The 20,241-nt window shown below is 40.7% G+C and overlaps 1 protein-coding gene across 1 annotated transcript in view; it reads right to left on the reverse strand.

Moving 5' to 3' along the window:
* Positions 1 to 20,241, reverse strand: part of LOC133049147 (ATP-binding cassette sub-family C member 4-like) — a 188,603-nt gene that overhangs the window by 42,203 nt on the left and 126,159 nt on the right. Inside the window, exons 19-20 of the mRNA XM_061133056.1 lie at positions 8,707 to 8,807; positions 7,220 to 7,411 (exon numbers count right to left, since the gene is read on the reverse strand). Coding sequence (XP_060989039.1) covers positions 7,220 to 7,411; positions 8,707 to 8,807 — 293 coding nt within the window. The remainder of the gene's footprint in view (positions 1 to 7,219; positions 7,412 to 8,706; positions 8,808 to 20,241) is intronic.

A 20,241-nucleotide genomic window follows, 5' to 3' on the forward strand; every position in this document is an offset into this window, starting at 1 on the left:
TCTGTGAAAATGTATGTATGTTCCCATGTTATCAGCTCCACTGTAACTGACCCATCTGTGCAAACAGGAATATCTGTAAACTTTAGGTAAATAGACTGAGATATGCAGGGGCACCGAGGACTGCTCATGACTATAGGACTGTGAGTTCCAAACTCCAGTGAAGAGAGCTAAAAAACAACCAGGGGACTTCCCTGGCATTCATTCCAGTGTTTAAGATTCTGTGCTTCCACTGCAGGAGGCATGGATTCGATCCCTGGTCAGGGAACTAAGATCGCACATGCTTGATGGCCCCAGGCCCCCTAAAAAGAAAAAAGCAACGCAAACAAAACCTGGCTGATTATTCCAGAGTTCAGTCTTCAAGGCTATAGTCTGAATGTCTTTTTTGGGTAACCAAATGGTTTTACCAATTGCCCATGGAGCGTGTCACCAGTATCAGTAACCTCAAGTTCTTCAATCTAAAGACACTTGGGGGACTTCCCTGCTACTTCAGTGGTAAAGAATCTGCCCGCCAATGCAGGAGACTTGGGTTTAATCCCTAGTCCAGGAGAATCCCACATGCTGTGAAGCAACTAAGCCCATGTACCACAACTACTGAGCCTGCACTCTAGAACCCGGGAACCACAACTGTTGAGCCGACATGCCACAACTAATGAAGCCCTCGCACCCTATAGCCCATGCTCTTAACAAGAGAAGACACCACAGTGAGAAGCTCACATGTGGCAACTAGAGAAAAGTCCAAGCAGCAACAAAGACCCAGCACAGCCAAAAATAAATAAATAAATAAAATTATAAAGACTCTTGAAGAAAATCTTCTGTTATTTGCTTTGCAATGGCCCCTTTCTGTTTTTCCAACCAGGTTGGTCTCTGATGATGACACAACTTATTAGACACTTACTTTTGGATCTCTCTTCACACATCAAACTCAACATATTCAACACCCAATGCCCCACACAAAATAACCCTTTCATCTGTCTTCCCTACTTTATTCTCATTACTTCTTTCCCAGGCTCACAGTGTTTAAAAAACAAATTAAAACAAACTCCTTAATCATAATCAGTGCAAATGAATTTAAAAAGTAAATAAATACTAGCTATAGCCCAGCACTCTGAAAAAAAATTCTTAAAATGATATTTTTACTTTATAGGCTGCTGTATGCATTCTTTTTGTTGTTTCTGTATTTTTTTTTGATGTGTTCTTAAAGACACAGTTCACATATTTAAGCAGAATGGGATTAATGTGAACATGCTGTTATATGTGTTTTCATTTAGTATTTCATAAAAATATTTATTTTAATGCTTTCATAATATTGTAGTACATGTGGTCATTTATTTAACAAATCCTCTACTGCTGGATATTTAGGCAGTGTCAAATAGTTAGCTACTATAAATAATTCTGTGTTAAATATCCCTGAAGCAAATCTTTGCAAACAACCTTAAGCATTTCCTTCACATAAATGCTAAGATTTGGAACTGCTGAGCATCAAGTATGAACCCCTTGGACAGCAAGTATGAACCCCTTGGACAGCAAGTATAAATCCCTTGGATAGCAAGGAGATCAAACAAGTGAATCCTAAAGGAAATCAGTCCTGAATATTCATTGGAAGAACTGATGCAACAACTCCAATACTTTGGCTACATGACACAAAGAACCAACTCATTAGAAAAGACCCTGATGCTGGGAAAGACTGAAGGCAGGAGGGGAAGGGGACGACAGAGGATGAGATGGCTGGATGGCATCACTGATACAATGAGCATGAACTTGGGCAAACTCCAGGAGATGGTGAAGGAGGAGAAGCCTGGTGTGTGTCAGTCCATGGGGTTGTGAAGAGTCAGACACGATAAGGTGACTGAACAGCAACAACAAAGTATGAACATTTTCAGAGGAAGCTGTTACGCTGCTAACCTACCCTCCAGAAGTATGATACCATTTTCTACTCTGACCCATTTCCCTGCACATTCACAAATCCAGGTGTTATAGCTTTGTTTTAATCGACATCAATTTGATTCCAAAAAGTGGCATCACTTTCCCACGATGTCTTACTGGAGGCAAAACAGCTCCTGGCTCCGTACCTCCTACACCTGCCCACTATGGTCCACCTGCTCTCACTTCTCAGATTAAACTCCCAAATGCCAGCTCAGCATCCAACACTACACCCAAGGATGTCTCTTCTACAAAACTGTCCTCTCATACTTCATGTACATGAATCAGCTTCCTTGGCATCACTAGGTAGTTGTGAGGGTTAAATGTAAAAATGTGTGTTACACACTTGGTAGTTCATTTTCCTGAGTGCTTTGCAGGTGTCTGGGTCTTCATTCACTGGATCAGGGCATTATGTTTTTGCTTATGCTGGTCTCACCTCCCAGAATGCCTTTCACATGCACTTCCATCTGCTGAAACCCTAACTACACATCACGAAGTCTGTCTCACATGTCTAATTCCTTGAAAATGCTCTCCTTGTCCCCTCATGTGGGCGTGTTCCAACTCTAGCTGATGTTATGTCATTTTATATAAATGTCTATAAAAATCATGACCTCCTTCTAGCTTACAAAGTTAATATAGTCATTTTCTTGTTTCTTCAACTAGACTGTATATGTTGACATCAGGATATGCATTGGATTTGACTTTTTCTTATTTGTATTACCTGTGGTGTCCTGAGACAAACAAACTTCCACTGGGAGATGAGATTTTTAACTCAGGCCAGAGAAATTTATGGAAAATCTATTATCATATTATTTAGGTATAAGATAAATCAGACAGAGACAGACACAGCAGGTGGATCCTATAGCCATAAATACAATTTCAAATGGCCAACAGCTCATTTTCATGGGACAGACAACACTTTCCGCAATGCAAGTGGTTATGGTCATTTTACCTCCTATGAAAATTATGCCCATTTTGTCCAAGCATTTACTCTGGGTGCTTTACATGTCTTATGTTATGTAAGTTGTACATCAACCCTACAGGTTACATCCTATCTCTTCCATTTTGCACAAGAAAAGATTGAGGCTTAGATGACTTAGTCTGTGTGAAATATCAGAGCCTGTAAACAGCAGGATGGGACTCAAATCCACGTCTGTTGGCCTCTTTTCCATCCACTGATGGGACTCCTTATCACCTGGATGGCCTGACACCTTATCATGTTCCTCTGTGTTTCTAGAACACAGAAAGTGGGGAAAGGTATAGTTGCAGTTAAAGGAACAGGCCTACCGTAGAGAACTTACAGTCAGAAAGTTAAAGCATGACGTGGAAACAAGTGTATATGTGGTGAACAGGAGCAAAGAGGGTACCTGAGGTCAGGTAGACCAGCTGTCAGCAGAAAAAAACAACACCCCCAGCCAGATTGAGATAGAACCTGCAGCTAAGTGGGACACATGATGCCTGGTGAACAGGCCAAAGAGACCTCATGCCCTGCTTGGGGCAGCAAGGCTCATTTTTTATCCCATCAGGTGGTGAAACAGCCACACATACACTGCTGCACTGGGCTGTCTCTGAGTCCAGGTCCAGACAGGGCTGAGCCTGTGGGAAATCCCTCCGGTCCCTGCAAGAGGCTGGTATGGGGAAGGCGGGACAGCAGGATGAAAAATGCCTGTGATGGAAGACAGACTCCACTGGAAAGACACAAATAATGTGGTGGAATCACACAGAATTAGATTAAAATGTAAAAGTGCAATTTATAGAGCATAAAGGTAAGAAAATCTAGTGGCACAGAATATTCTAGAGCCGTCTGCTCAGTTACAACAGAGATTTGGGAATTCTTGAGTTCAATTTCAAACTGTCAAAGCACATTTCTTGGGAATCACAGGTTATCACTCATCAAAAACTTCCCACGGGAGAGAAAGGAGGAGGTCATGTTCAGATGCAATGCTGAGTCAAGAGGTCTGCGTGGGCCTGAGACTCTGCATTTCTAAGAAGCTCCAGGAGAGGCAGGTGCTGCTGGCTCTGGCACCACAGTCTGAGTCATAAGGAATTAGGAAGCCAGCAGGGGAAGGGAGACAATCTGGGAGTAAGGAGAGTGGCTTTTAAGAAAATATTATGTAAAAAAGGAGAAAATGTAAGAAACTAATACTTTTGCACATTATAGCATGGTCTACTAAGCATCTGTAAAAATGTATCATCCAAATAATAGCTGTGAGCAAAAACAAAGCAAAATCAATTTACCTCGAGAGCTGGAAAATATTGCCCAGGATTCTCTAAAATGATCAAATCAACCACAAAATCATCTAAATGAAAAATGTAGCCTGTTTTCAGACTCTAACCAGGAAGTCTAGGGTCCTATTTACCCCATGTTGATTTTTTTTCTGTTTGGTTGTGCTGGGTCCTGACTGTTTGCACGAGCTGTCTCTAGTTGTGACGATGGGGGCTGCTCCTGCAGCGCACGGGCCTCTCCCTGAGGGGCTTCTGCTGATGCTGAGGGAAGACTTCAGGAGCTGTGTCATGAGGGCTCAGGAGCTGTAGTGCAGGGCTTAGCTGCTCTGCAGTGGGTGGACTCTTCAGACCAGGGATTGAACCAGAGTCCCCTGCACTGGCAGGCAAATTCTCCACTGCACCACCAGGCGAGTCCTAGTTCCTTATTTTTACTTGCTATTTCTTCTTCTTTGAATTAAAATCCTGCGTAGTACTTACTATACTTTCCTATTGACTCTAACTTCCAGGAATTGGGACAGAAGAGGAAATAAGGGAAAGAGAATAAAGTCCCACTTCTGCTGGGCTGGCTCACTCCCATGTCCCCTGCCCACCGCACCCCTCTGCCCCCTCCACAACAGCCTCTCTCAATCAAATCCAACACCAAATGGGTGTCCTGGAGTGACGAGGGCTGGGACAGGTGAGCAGGAGAGGGAACCTGGGAGGTAGACAGGTAGAGTGAAATCAATTCATGAACACACTGCCCAGGTATCATCTCCAAACACAGAAATGAAGCTAACAGTGATACTGAGTGGACCAAGGCACAGATCAAAAATCAAATTACTGCAGTTATTAATTCAGTCTCCAAATTCAATTTTCCCTCAAACATTTCAGAAACTCAATCCCATGATTTGCAGGTTTTAGAAGGAATAATAAGAATCTGTTATATTCCTAAGTTGCACTATAGAGTATTTTAGATAAGTCATATTTTATGGCTTTGGAGAAAATTTAAGAAAAGTGCAGGTTAATAGAATTACATTTACAACAGAAAATCTGACAGGCACATTGTCTGAGAATAAGTAAACACCACCTACAGTGCTCTCAGGGAAAAGATTATATCAAGAACTGTAGTTAATGTTTTCCTGACACAGCAGTTCACATTTTTCCTGACCTACACTGAAACTGGAAATAATTGGGAGGGAGTTTTTGCCCTGTGGCTAACTGAAGCTGCTCCCTGGGTAGTATTCGGGCATTACATTGAATATTTTTTCATGTTACAAGGGTTTCATTCATTAAATTACAGCTACAGCCATTAGATGGGTCTGGGGTGGTAAGAGTGTTAAAGAGCAGTTCTTTCAGTTATTTACGGAGTTGTCATGTGTGTGTGTGTGTTGGTTTCTGCTTGCTCACACCTGTGTGGCTCACTCACCCTCACAACCAGCAGTCCCTCAGCACCCTCTATGTGCCCTGCAGAATGCCACTTTCTGGGAACAAAAATGAAAACAAGATGCTCCTGATTATAAAAGGCCTCAAAGTACTATGAGATACAGATCCCAAATTACAAAGCATGCCACAGGTGCTCTCTTTTATTTTCATTATGATGAAATTCACATAACATAAAATTTAGCCATTTAACCATTTTTAAGTGGATATTTTGGTGTTCAGTACATTCACATTGCTGTGCAACCAAGCTTGAGAATTTTCTTTTTGCCTCGTAAAACTGAAATTCTTACCCATTAAAAACAACTCTCCATTTCCCCTCCCCCAGTCCCTGGAAACCAACATCCTACTTCCTGTCTTCTTGGATTTGACTACTCTAGGAATCTCACATAAATGTAATCGGAGTATTCATTCCTTTTGTGTCTGGATTATTTCATTTAGCAAGATGTCACCAAGGCTTATCCACAGGTCAGAATTTTCTTCCTTTTTAAGGCTAAATAATACTTCATTGTAAGGATTTAGTTCCTTCCAACTTTTGGCTGCTATGAACATAGATGTATATTAAACTGAGGGTCTCGAAGATGCATTAGAGTTGACTCAGAAAATGATGAGATTTTCACCATCCAGATGATGGAGGGGAAGGGTCTCTGAGGTAGAGGGCCAGTGTGTGCACTGGGAACAGGGAGGACATGGTGCTTTGGAAGAACCTACACACAACTTGAGTGTAGACATATGTGCATATGTCAGAGACATACTAACTGCAGAGGGAGGTGGGGAAGATCCCCTACCACCTTGTCTGTTCTGGTTTAGTCTCTTCTTCAAGACTCTGTCCTGGTCCCAGCTGAGGGCCCCAAGCTGAGTATGGAAGGAATGCCACCAGCAGACATGGACACTAGCAGGTCCAGGTCACAAGCCTTCTGCCATTTCTTAAGTGGATCTTCTCTGCTCCCTTCAATTTGCTTTTGACTTTGAGCCAATCTCTAGATTCTACCTCCGTCTGAGGCCCTAGTTCCTCACTCCTGCCTGGGTCATTATTGAGGCTCTTCTCTGGTGGACACAAGCTCATCCCATGGCCCCTGGTGGAGTGGGCTTGAGGCTATGCTATGGTTCCAACAGCAGCTCACACAGCCCAGTAAGGATCAGATATGGGCTAAGAACGAAGCAGTCTGTGGGGGGAAGGCAGGGGGCTGGCAGCTCAATGTGGGTGAGTGGAGGACAAGGCTGCAAGAAGAGCTAAGAGACAGAGAGGGAGGCTGCAATCAGAGGGAGGAAGAGAATAGAAGATTTCAGAAATACAAACAAGAAAAAAATGGAAAGAAACGAGATATTGGAGAGTTAGGGCCAGGAAGACAAGGCTGACATCCCAGACTTTGCATGAATAATCAGGTGTCACATATAGCATCCTGAGTCAGATTAAGATGGAGCCCCAGATCCCAGGGCCCATCAACCACCATGAGGGAGCTCACAACACAGGGGAAAAATTGCTGGTATCCCCATCCCATGGTCAGTTTCCGAGAAAGATTCACCTACAGTGTCACTGATCTAATCTGCATCCATTAGGAACAAGCAGTCCCCCTGACATAATGATAAGAAAGCCAAGTCAGATGTGGTGTTAAATCTTTAGTTGGATTTAAAGAGGCAAATGACTTAAACTAACCTTTTCTCTTGAGTAAATGGATGTTTCCAGGTTCCTCAATACCAGAGGACTATCTGACTTATACCTGAAGTTCACACTGTTAAAGTAAATCTCCCCATTGTTGGGCCAGAATGGTGGTGGGTGATACTCAAGTTCCCAGGGCGCTTCTTTCTCAAGGTCTGTATATTCAATCACCCTTTCTACTGAAATCATCTGAAAGACATATGACATCACATGAGTTAGTATCAGAGGATCTAGTTTATGGGTGTCCAGAGATTGTAAATGAAACCTCCTGCTTTTCTATGGTTCAGAATATCTCAGGTCTCAACATCCGCAAAGGACAGAGGTAGGAGTCTGATGAGGCCTTAGATGATTTGCAAACTTGTTCATCATCTTAACACTTTTACACATGACTACTTCCTTCCATTTTATATTAAAGCTAAAAAAATTAGAGAAATAAATGGTAAGATTTTTTGATCCACTTTTCACATCTGAATAAAAACAACACAAGAATTTTTTGAAAGAAAAGAACACTTATGGACATCAATCAGTATGTGTGGCTACAGAAGGGCCATGTGTTACAGATGACCAGAATTGGACAGTCATCAAACATAATTTTAATAATTAGTCACTTTCTACTCTGTTAGAAGAAATAAATGGAAAAACTTCATTTTTATTGTTTTTCTCCCTTTAGGAGAAGGTACAAATATTCAAAAGTGTATAATTTACTTATTGACTAAGGCCTCTTAAACAACCATAATTCCACACCTTTGAGAGCACATTCTGGAAGAGAGCCTATCTGACCAGAGAGAATGGCTGCCAGCAAACTCAGGTGTTCAATACACACAAGAATAAGTGATAAAATGGGGGGGAGGGGTGCAGGAACATAATAATTAAATAAACCTTAAAATACTGGATTCTTTTCTTTTACCAAAATAAGGAATTACCCATTAAGATGCAAACATAAACAAGCTGCTAAGAAATTAGCTTATATTGTCTCCAGAATTTCAGAACCTCTCTCATACAGAGACATTTACTGTATTTGAAGATAGTTTGTGATGAATATAAAACCTTCTGATATGGCATATATATGTGGGAAAATATGTATATATTTTTATTCACTTTAAGCAGATGGAAAGTGAAAGTGAAAGTCGGTCAGTCACCTTCAGCTCTTTGAAACCCCATGGATATCTGCCAGACTTCTCTATCCATGGGGATTCTCCAGGCAAGAATACTGGAGTGGGTAGCCATTCCCTTCTACAGGGGATCTTTCCAACCCAGGGATAGAACCTTTGTCTCTTGTGGCTCCTGCATTGCAGGTGGATTTTTTTTTTTTACCATCTGAGCCACCAGGGAAGCCCTTAAGCAAATGGAGGAGAACATAAAAAAACTTTGTAAGATGATGTAAAAAAAAAAAAAAGGTTTTTATTATTTTAATAAGAATTGCTTTTATGCCATATAACAGCAAGGAGACCTGAAAAGGCTGATAACAGAAAGATAAACATCACCATGTTCTCAACTTCAGCACTTTGCCTGACGCACCACTGGAACATCCCCGAGAGTGTGAGAGTGAGAGACAGGACCAGGCCAACCTGCCCGAGATCCAAAGCTAAATGAGGAAAAAGAGGAGTAAAATCAGTCTACTTCTCAACCCCTCACACAGATCCTTCTGTCACTTTACAAAGAAGACTCCTTTATGATTTTTTTTTTTTATTGAAGTATAGTTGATTTACAAACGTGTTAGTTTCAGATGTACAGTAAAGTGAATTAGCCAGATATAAACATATAATCAGCTCTTTTAAAATTATTTTCCCATATATGTCATTACAGAGTATTAAATAGAATCCCTTATGCTATACAGTAGGTCCTTTTTGGTTATCTATTTTGTTATGTAATAGGTAGAAGACTCCTTTATAATATTTAAATCATTTGCATGTAATGATAGTATCACTCATAATATTACTTCTGTTGTATGAGACAGTAATACAGTAAAAAAAAAAAAAAAAAAGCTATGAGGGATTTCCCTGGTGGTCCGATAGCTAAGACTCTGAACTCCCAATGCAGGGGGCTCATGTTCAATCCCTGGTCAGGCAACTAGACTCCACATGCCACAACTAAGAGTTCACACGCTGCAACTAAAGTCCTGCCTGTTATGAGTAAGACTGAAGATCCCACGTGCCCTAGCTAAGACCCAGCACAGCCAAATAAATAAGCAAATATTTTAAAAAAATACGAATTTAGAAAGAACTAACAAAGTTGTTGGTGTTAAGTCACTAAGTCATGTCTGACTCTGTGACACCATGGACTGTAGCTCTACAGGCTTCCCTGTCCTTTGTTATCTCCCAGAGTTTGCTCAAATTCATGTCCATTGAGTTCATGATGCTATCTAACCATCTCATCCTCTGCCACCTCCTTCTCCTGCCTTCAATCTGTCCCATATCAAGGTCTTTTCTAATGAGTCAGCTCTTCACATCAGGTGGCAAAAGTATTGGAGCTTCAGCATCAGCCCTTCCAGCGAATATTCGGGGTTGATTTTCTTTAGGAGTTAATGATTTGATCTCCTTGCTGTCCAAGGGACTCTCAAGAGTCTTCTCCAGCACTAAAATTTGAAAGCATTGATTCTTTGGCTCTCAGCCTTCTTAAAGGACCAAGTTTTACATCCGTTGACAACTTTTACATGACTACTGGAAAAAACATAGCTTTCGCTATATGAACCTTTGTTGGCAAAGTGATGTCTCTGCTTTTTAATATTCTATATAGATTTGTCATAGCTTTGCTTCCAAGAAGCAAACATCCTTTCATTCATGGTTACAGTCACAGTTTGCAGTGATCTTTGGAACCCAAGAAAACAAAATCTGTCACTGCTTTCAATTTTTTCCCATCTATTTACCATGAAGTGATGGGACTGGATGCCATCATCTTAGATCTTTGAATGCTGAGTTTTAAGCCAGCTTTTTCACTCTGCTCTTTCACTTTCATTAAGAGGCTCTTTAGTTCTTCACTTTCTGCCATTAGAATGGTATCATCTGCATATCTGAGGTTATTGATATTTCTCCTGGCAATCTTGATTCCAGCTTCTGCTTCATCCAGCCCGGGCTTTCTCATGATGTACTCTGCATAAGTTAAATAAGGAGGGTGACAATATACAGCCTTGACGTAGTCCTTTTCCTATTTGGAACCAGTCTGTTATTCCATATCCAGTTCTATCTGTTGCTTCTGGACCTTCATACAGGTTTCTCAAGGGGCAGGTCAGGTGGTCTGGTATTCCCATATCTTTCAGAGTTTTCCACAGTTTATTGCGATCCACACAGTCAAAGGCTTTGGCATAGTCAATAAAGCAGAAATAGATGTTTTTCTGGAACTCTCTTGCTTTTTCAATCATCCAGCAGATGTTGGCAATTTGATCTCTGGTTCCTCTGCCTTTTCTAAAACCAGCTTGAACATTTGGAATTTCACAGTTCACGTACTGCTAAAGCCTGGCTTGGAGAATTTTGAGCATGACTTTACTAGCATGTGAGATGAGTGCAATTGTGCGGTAGTTTGAGAATTCTTTGGTATTGCCTTTCTTTGGGATTGGAATGAAAACTGACCTTTTCCAGTCTTGTGGCCACTGCTGACTTTTCCAAATTTGCTGACATATTGAGTGTAGCACTTGCACAGCATCATCTTTTAGGATTTGAAATAAATCAACTGGAATTCCATCATTCCACTAGTTTTGTTCTTAGTGATGCTTCCTAAGGCCCACTTGACTTCACATTCGAAGATGTACAACTCTGGGTGAGTGATAACACCATCGTGATTATCTGGGCCATGAAGATTTTTTGTACAGTTCTTCTGTGTTTTCTTGGCATTTCTTCTGAATATCTCCTGCTTCTCTTAGGTCCATACCATTTCCGTCCTTTATTGTGCCCATCTTTGCATGAAATATTCCCTTGGTATCTCTAATTTTCTTGAAGAGATCCCTAGTCTTTCCCAGTCTATTGTTTTCCTCTATTTCTTTGCATTGATTGCTGAGACAGGCTTTCTTATCTCTCCTTGCTATTCTTTGGAACTCTGAATTCAAATGCGTATACCTTTCCTTTCCTCCTTTGCTTTTCACTTCTCTTCTTTTCACTGCTACTTGTAAGGCCTCCTCAGACAGCCATTTTGCTTTTTTGCATTTCTTTTTCTTGGGGATGGTCTTGATCCCTGTTCCTACACAATGTCATTAACCTCCAAACATAGTTCATCAGGCACTCTGTCTATCAGATCTAGTCCCTTAAATCTATTTCTCTTTTCCACTGTATAATCATAAGGGATTTGATTTAGATCATACCTGAGTGGTCTAGTGGTTTTCCCCACTTTCTTCAATTTCAGTCTGAACTTGGAAATAAGGAATTCATGATCTGAGCCACACTCAGCTCCTGGTCTTCTTTTTTTCTGACTGTATAGAGCTTCTCTGTCTTTGGCTGCAAAGAATATAATCAATCGGATTTCGATGTTGACCATCTGTGATGTCCATGTATAGAGTCATCTCTTGTGTTGTTGGAAGAGGGTGTTTGCTATGACCAGTGCATTCTCTTGGCAGAAGTCTATTAGCCTTTGCCCTGCTTCATTATGTACTCCAAGACCAAATTTGCCTGTTACTCCAGGTGTTTCTTGACTTCCTACTTTTTTATTCCAGTCTCCTGTAATGAAAAGGACATCTTTTTTGGGTGTTAATTCTAAAAGGTCTTTTAGGTCTTCATAGAACCATTCAACTTTAGCTTCTTCAGCATTACTGGTTGGGGCATAGATTTGGATTACTGTGATATTAAATAAACATAGTGACAACATATAGCTTTGTCATACTCCTTTCCCAGTTTAGAACCAGTCCATTGTTCCATGCTTATTTAACTTATATGCAGAGTACATCAAGAGAAATGTTGGGCTGGAAGATGCACAAGCTGGAATCAAGATTCCAAGGAGAAATATCAATAACCTCAGATATGCAGATGACACCACCCTTATTGAAGAAAGTGAAGAAGAACTAAAGAGTCTCTTGATGAAAGTGAAAGAGGAGAGTGAAAAAGTTGGCTTAAGGCTCAACATTCAGGAAACTAAGATCAATCAACTCAGATTGGGTCCCATCACTTCATGGCAAATAGATGGGGAAACAGTGGCTGACTTTATTTCTCTGGGCTCCAAAATCACTGCAGATGGTGATTTCAGCCATGAAATTAAAAGATGCTTATTCCTTGGAAGGAAAGTTATGACCAACCTGGAGAGCATATTAAAAAGCAGACATTACTTTGTCCACAAAGGTCCGTCTAGTCAAGGCTATGGTTTTTCCAGTGGTCATGTATGGGTGTGAGGTTTGAACTATAAAGAAAGTTGAGTGCTGAAAAAGTGATGCTTTTGAACTGTGGTGTTGGAGAAGACTCTTGAGAGTCCCTTGGACTGCAAGGAGATCCAACCAGTCCATCCTAAAGGAGATCAGTCCTGCATGTTCATTGGAAGGACTGATGATGAAGCTGAAACTCCAATACTTTGGCCACCTGATGCAAAAAGCTGACTCATTGGGAAAGACCCTGATTCTGGGAAAGATTGAGGGCAGGAGGAGAAGGGGACAACAGAGGATGAGATGGTTGGATGGCATCACCGACACAATGGACTTGGGTTTGGGTGGACTCCGGGAGTTGGTGATGAACAGGGAGGCCTGGTGTGCTGCGGTTCATTGGGGTGCAAAGAGTCAGACACAACTGAGCAACTGAACTGAAATGAATTGTTACATGTCCAGTTCTGTTTCTTCTTGACCTGCTTACAGGTTTCTCAGGAGATAGGTATGATGGTCTGGTATTCCTATCTCTTTCAGAATTTTCCACAGTTTATTGTGATCCACAGAGTCAAAGCCTTTCAACATAGTGTATGAAACAGATGTTTTCCCTGTTATTCCCTTGCTTTCTCTATGACCCAATCTATGTTGGCAATTTGATCTCTGGTTCCTCTGCCTTTCTTAAACCCAGTTTGTATAGTTGGAAGTTCCCAATTCACATATTGTTGAAATCTTGTTTGAAGGATTTTGCTGCTGCTGCCGCCAAGTCATTTCAATCGTGTCTGACTTTGTGCGACCCCATAGATAGCAGCCCACCAGGCTCCCCCGTCCCTGGGATTCTCCAGGCAAGGACACTAGAGTGGGTTGCCATTTGCTTCTCCAGTGCATGAAAGTGAAAAGTGAAAGTGAAGTCGCTCAGTCGTGTCTAACTCTTCATGTCCCCATGGACTGCAGCCTACCAGGCTCTTCCGTCCATGGGATTTTCATCATAACCTTATTAGCATGTAAAATGAGTGCAATTGTATGATAGCTTGAACATTCTTTGGGATTGGAATGAAAACTGATTTTCAATCCTGTGGCCACTGCTGAGTTTTGCAAATTTGCTGGCATATTACATGAACATTATCATCTTTTAGGATTTGAAATAGCTAAGCTAGAATTCCATTAACTCCACTAAGTTTGTTCATAGTGACGCTTCTTAAGGTCCACTTGACTTCACACTCCAGGATGTCTAGCTCAAGATGAGTGACGACACCATCTTGGCTATCCAGGCTGTTAAGATCTTTCTGGTACAGTTTTTCTGTGTATTCTTGCCACCTCTTCCTAATCTCGCTGCTTCTCTTAGGTCCTTAACATTTTTGTCCGTTATCATTTAATCCCACCTGGATTGAGATACACTTGGCAGTATAATATAGTTGAGGATGCCATTGTTCAGATTTTTGTCCTTATGCTTTAATTATCATTATGTAACTTCACTTTCTATGTCCAATGTAGCTGCAGTTGAAATCACAAAAACAAGGCAATGGATTCTAAAAGCCAGAGCTTTTAAATCTAAAATATTACTCTCACTTTTCCATTATTAAAGACTGTGATTCAGGGCTATTTCAATGGATAGTGAGGGATGGTGAATTCATGCCACACATTCCAACAACTGCTCATCTGGGACCCACACAGCAGTGAGGATACTGTTTTTGCTACAGAGATTCTTTCTCAGACCCTTACAACCAAGGATTCCAAGTAGCCCAAAAGATAAAACTTAAAACCTAATCTGTACAAAAAGCTTAATAGTGAACCTGGTTCTCTCCATCCAGCTATAGGACACTACCTGGAAAGTTCAGAAGGTCATCTCGCTACAGTTATGTAGATCTCAACCCATTCAAAGAAAGATAAAAAGATAAAATATCTCAATGAAGACCTACTGTAAACAAACAAACAAGTAAATTACTCAAAAGCAATCTACTCAATGCAATTCCTATCAAATTACCTTTGGCATTTTTCACAGAATTAGAACAAAGAAATTTATATTTTGTATGGAAACACAAAATACCATGAATAGCCAATGTAATCTTGAGAAAAACAAAGAAGAAAAATGAAGCTAGGAGGAATCACGTGCCCTGTCTTCAGACTATATCACAAAGCTACAGTAATTGAAACAGTATGCTGCTGGCACCAAAGACAGAAATATAGATCAATGGAACAGAGCAGGAAGTCCAGAGAAAAACCCATGCACCTGTGTCACCTATGGCAAAGGAAGCAAGAATACACAATGGAGAAAAGGCAGTTTCTTTAATAATTGTTGCTGGGAAAACTGGACAACTACATGTAAAAGAATAAAATCAGAACACTCCCTAAGACCATAGACAAAAGTAAACTCAAATAGATTACAGACATAAATGTAAGACCAAACACTAGAAAACTCTTAGATGAAAACATAGGGAGAATTCTCTCTGACATAAATTGCAGCAAGCTTTTTTACCCACCTCCTAGAGCAATGAAAATAAGTAAAACACACACACAAAAAAAACAAGGCCCAATTAAGCTTAAAAACTTTTGCACAGCAAAAAAACACAAAAAACAAAAAACATAAAAAATACCAAAGACAACCTGTAGAATGGGGGGAAATATTTGCAAATGAAGAGACTGACTGACAAGGGATTACTCTCCAAAATATACAAATAGTTCATGCAGTTCAATATCAAAAATAAATAAATAAGTAAATAGCCCAATCAAAAAATGGGCAGAAGATTAAAACAGACATTCTCTAAAGAAGACATACAGATGGCCAAAAAGCACATGAAAAGATGGTGAGCATCTCTAATTACTAGAAAAAATGCATATCAAAACTACGGTGACATTAAAAAAAACAAAAACAACAACAACAACAAAAAAAAAAAACCCACAGTGAGGTTTCACCTCACATAAGTCAGAATGACCATCATCAAAAAGTCTACAAACAATAAGTACTGAAGAGGGTGTGGAGAAAAGGGAACCTTCCTACACTGTTGGTGGGAATGTAAACTGGTACAGCCACTATGGAAAACAATATGGAGGCCCCTTTAAAAACTAGAAATAGAGCTACCATAAGATCCAGCAATCTAACTCCAGGGCATATATCCAGAGAAAACCATAATTTATAAGGATACATGAACCCTAACATTCACTGCAGGACTATTTACAACAGCCAGGACATGGAAGCAACCTAAATGCCTGTCAACAGAGCAATGGACAAGAAAGATGCAGTACCATATATACAATAGAATGTTACCCAGACATAAAAATGGGCAAAATAATGCCATTTGCAGCAACATGGCTGGACCTAGAGATTTGCATACTGAGTGAAGTAAGTCTGAGAGAAACAGAATATGATATTGCTTACATATGGAATATAACAAAAGGCTACAAATGAACTTATCTACAAAACAGAAGTGGAGTAACAGGTGTAGAAAATAAACTTATGTTTATTAGGGGATAAGGGAGGGGAGGGATAAATTGGAAGACTGGGACTGACACATACATACTACTATATATAAAATATTAAAATAGATAATTAATAAGAAACTACTGTAAAGTACAGAGAACTCTGCAATGATCTATATGGGAAAAGACTCTAAAAAAGAGTGGATATATGTATATGTATAGCAGATTGACTTTGCTGTACATCGGAAACTAGGACAACAGTGTAAATGAACTATACCCCAGTAAAACTTGAAATAAAAATTAAAGAATGGCCTGAGTAAGCTAAAGCAGGGGCCCAAGGCACCACAGGTCTGCTGGAGCAGGCAGGTTCATACCTGATTTTTGCTCCTAAAGATTTCAAAAGTGAAAAACAGAAATTCTTTTCTAAAGGACTATTCATTTGAAGTATTAATCAAAATGCAAATTACTAAAAAAAATGCAGGCACCCCAATGTTTATTGGATATGGAAAAAGAATCTTTTAAAAAGTGGATATATATATATATATATATATATATATATATATATATAACAGATTCACTTGGTTATATACCTGAAGCCAACACAACATCATAAATCAACCATATGACAATCAAAAAAATTTTTTAATGATCTCAACAAGGACCTACTGTAAATAAATAAGTGAAAAAAAAGATAAAAGTTCTCATCAAGACACAAATGACTTCACATGGACACACTGTGGAGTCACATGCTGCAGACACTTTAATACAACTCATTAGAACCAAAGAGTATATATTAGATAAGACGAAAACAGTTTAATAACTACAAACAAAGCTATAAAATGTAAATATACCACAAACATTCACATTTATACTTACATTCTACCAGAGTCAGGGCCCCAAAGGCAACAACAGTGACAAAGATGGCACAGATGACATCCAGATACACAGAGAGCCACTGGGACGTTGTCAAAAGCAGGAACCAAGCCTCTGCATTTGTGAACCATAATAGGTATAATACATAAACAGGAAAAACCATGTTAGCTGCTTCTCATGAGGGAGAACATTTTCTCAGTTGAGCTACAGAAGATTTTACACAAGGTAGGACAGCAAAGTTACACACCTGTAACTTCAAAGGAACGTGAAGATTCCAGAAAACTAGGTTCAACACAAAACAACATATGGGACACACAGGAATCAGTCCAAGAAGAATGCTTTGAAAACTTCAACCCACGGGTTATCAAGAGAAATACCATCACAAGAAAGAAGATGGGAAAACATCTCATTGGTGTGTTCCCTGCAGTTATGGGCCTCAACATGAAGATCCTCCTCTCAAAGGGTCAGCTGTTCCCAGCTCTGACAGCAGAGAGCACAGATCCAGCACCTTCTGCCCTCTCTACAGGGCCTGAGGTGGTTATTCTTAAGAGCCAGTGTCCACATGACCATCAGCTAACAGGATCTGTGTGTGGCTTTCAAAATGCCATGTTATCTTCAAAATATGTTAATGATTGGAAAGTTTGGCCAGGATTTTATAGACTTAGAGGAAATTCTGAATTTTCTACCTAGATGAAAAACAAACAAACTTCATTGATACAAAGCATAATCAAGTGGGTAGCAAATCAGGAAATTATTTTCCTCAATATTTCTGCTACCCTCTATGTCTGCTCTCAAAAGAGTCAGCAAAGCACACCCTGAGGGGCAAGAACAGCCACCATCTGGTTCTGAAAATAAAGTTTTATTGGAACACAGTCATTGATTGATGTATGATCTTTGCCTGTCTTTGTGCTACAATGGCAAAGGTGAGTAGTTACAACAGAGACAGCACACAAAGCCTATGATATTTTCTATCTGAACCTTTGGAAAAAAGAAAAGTTTACTGACTCCTGCCTTAAAGAGACAGATGTCCACAGGGCACAGTGATGGAAGTACAATGTGGGCCAGTCAGGGGAGAAAAGCAGGGCTGTGAGAGGGGAAGAAGGGAACACAGAGGAGATGCTGAAAGGAGCGGGTGGGGGAGGCAGGTGTGCAGAGGACAACGTAGGCTGACACACAGAGAGGTGCTGGCCAGCCAGGCCACCTGAGACAGAGATCAGACCTCAGAAGGGAGCACATCCTATCCTTAGAAATCATCTCCAGAAACTTACAGACCTGAGTGCAAATCCTGGTATGCATCAAACAGCTCCTGAAATTTCCGTTCAGCTTTGTACGCCCGGATGGTCCAGAATCCCCGGAGAGAAGACGCTAAGTGGGAAAACACTAGGCTCCGAGCTTGGGGAGAGACAGACACACGACAGAGAAAGTCAGGGAGGCTGGATGCGAGGAAACCAACTGTCTCATGGGCTCTGTGGTCACACGTCCCACCAAAGGGAATCCTCCATGTGACCCTAAACTCCTGCTCACACCAAGCTTCACTTTAATGACCTGGGAGTGAAAGATTCTCTTTGAAACTACCTTTGATTAAATTCAAAATCCCAGCTAGATTTAGATAAAGAAATTCTTTACTGGTTCTTTCATCAACGTCCTCTCAAACATTCCTCCCTCTATATTTTTATGGCATCTTTCCAGGTGGAAATTGCTCACAATTTTTTAAAAGTATATTGAAGTATAGTTGATTTACAATAATCTGCTAGTTTCAGGTGTGTAGTATAGTCATTCAGTTTTTTTCTCTGATTATATTCCATTATAGGTTATTAAAAGATACTGAATAAAATTCTCTGTGCTTTACACTTAATCCGTGTTATCTATTTGATGTATTAATAGTAGTGTGTCTATTAATCCCATATTTCTAATTTGCTCCTCACATCCTCCCAATGCCCTTTGGTAACCACGAGTTTGTTTTCTATGCCTCTGAGTCTATTTCTAGTTTGTGTATAAATTTATTTGTATTATTTTTAGACTCCATGTGTAAGTGATATCATATGTGTCTTTCTCTGACTTTCTTTACTAAGAATAATATTCTCTAGATCCATCCATGTTTCTGCAAATGGCAATATTTCATTTTTTCCCATAGGTGAGTAATTATCATTCACTAATTTTTTAACCAATAGCATTTTAAAATTTAATTCCTCATTAGAGTCCTCACCACACTGAATTTTGATGAGCTACCTGTGCATTGTTTCCACCTTAGATGAGTAACCAAGGGCTGAGATAGAGTCAATACATCCCTACTCTGGACCAGAACCAGACACACGACAGGGGCGAGATGAGGAAGAGGGGCAGACAGTCTGCCATCTCCCCTATCCTGGGACTCTCTCCACACCTGCACCAGGAGTCTGTGTGGGTCACGGAGCACCTGATACTGCACTGCCCTTGTGCCCACAGGACCCGGCAGATGAGGAGCCTTTGAACAGTCTTGACTTCTGCTCTGGGAACCTGATAGATGTTTTTATATCTGCCTGCTGGACACTTGTTGTGTTGTTTGGAGGGCACTGTGGCACGTGACACTCACATCACCCTTTTAGAATCTGAGAGTGGCCTCAGTGTCCACCTTTTGCGTGACTTCATGTGGTTGGGGGCCTGATGTCACATGACGGCCCATTCATTTCCTGCCATCTTCTCTAAGAGCACACTGACCATGAGCACCAGGGTCAGGCTCTTGCCTGTCAGGGAACAGCTGGGCTGCAGGCTGCCAGGCAGGGAGGACACTTACATTTCTCATTTCCCACAGTGAATAAGAATGTAACTTGCTGTTGCCAGGGGCACATAGTGAGCCTCTGACCTCTGTCTGGGATGAATGATAACTTGTGATGTATCAGCAGGAAATACTGACATCACTTTGCTACCTGTGTGTGTCCTAGAGAAGATCTGTTAATACAGCTAGGTTGTTTATGGGAAGTTAGTAATGCATCTTACATGAGACTACAGAGATTTTATAAAATGATGGGGGAAAGAATCCAGCGGGAAACTCCTAACTGTTCTCAGGCCCTTACTCCTTAGTCCAGTATCTGAATGCCTGTCCAGTGACAGTTCAGTCAGTACAGACGTGCACCTGGGCATTGCATGTTCGAAGGGGTTGAGGTACAAACAAGTAAGACACAGAACCTCCTCTTGTGTGTAGTGCCCCCCATTCTATAAAGAAGGAAGGAACAGGGGCAGTCCAAAGATGGCAGAGGAATAGGATGGAGAGATCACTTTCTCCCCTACAAATTCGTTGAAAGAACATTTGAATGCTGTACAAATTCCACAAAACAACTTCTGAATGCTGGCGGAGGACACCAGACACCCAGAAAGGCAGTCCATTCTCTTTAAAAGGAGGTCCCTCTTCTCTTCTCTGCTTAACTCTGTGGATCTCTTTGGGTGTTCCGGGCTGTGGAGAACACTTAGGGAACTGATTACT

The sequence above is a fragment of the Dama dama genome, chromosome 30 (assembly GCF_033118175.1).
Source record: "Dama dama isolate Ldn47 chromosome 30, ASM3311817v1, whole genome shotgun sequence".
NCBI lineage: Eukaryota > Metazoa > Chordata > Mammalia > Artiodactyla > Cervidae > Dama > Dama dama.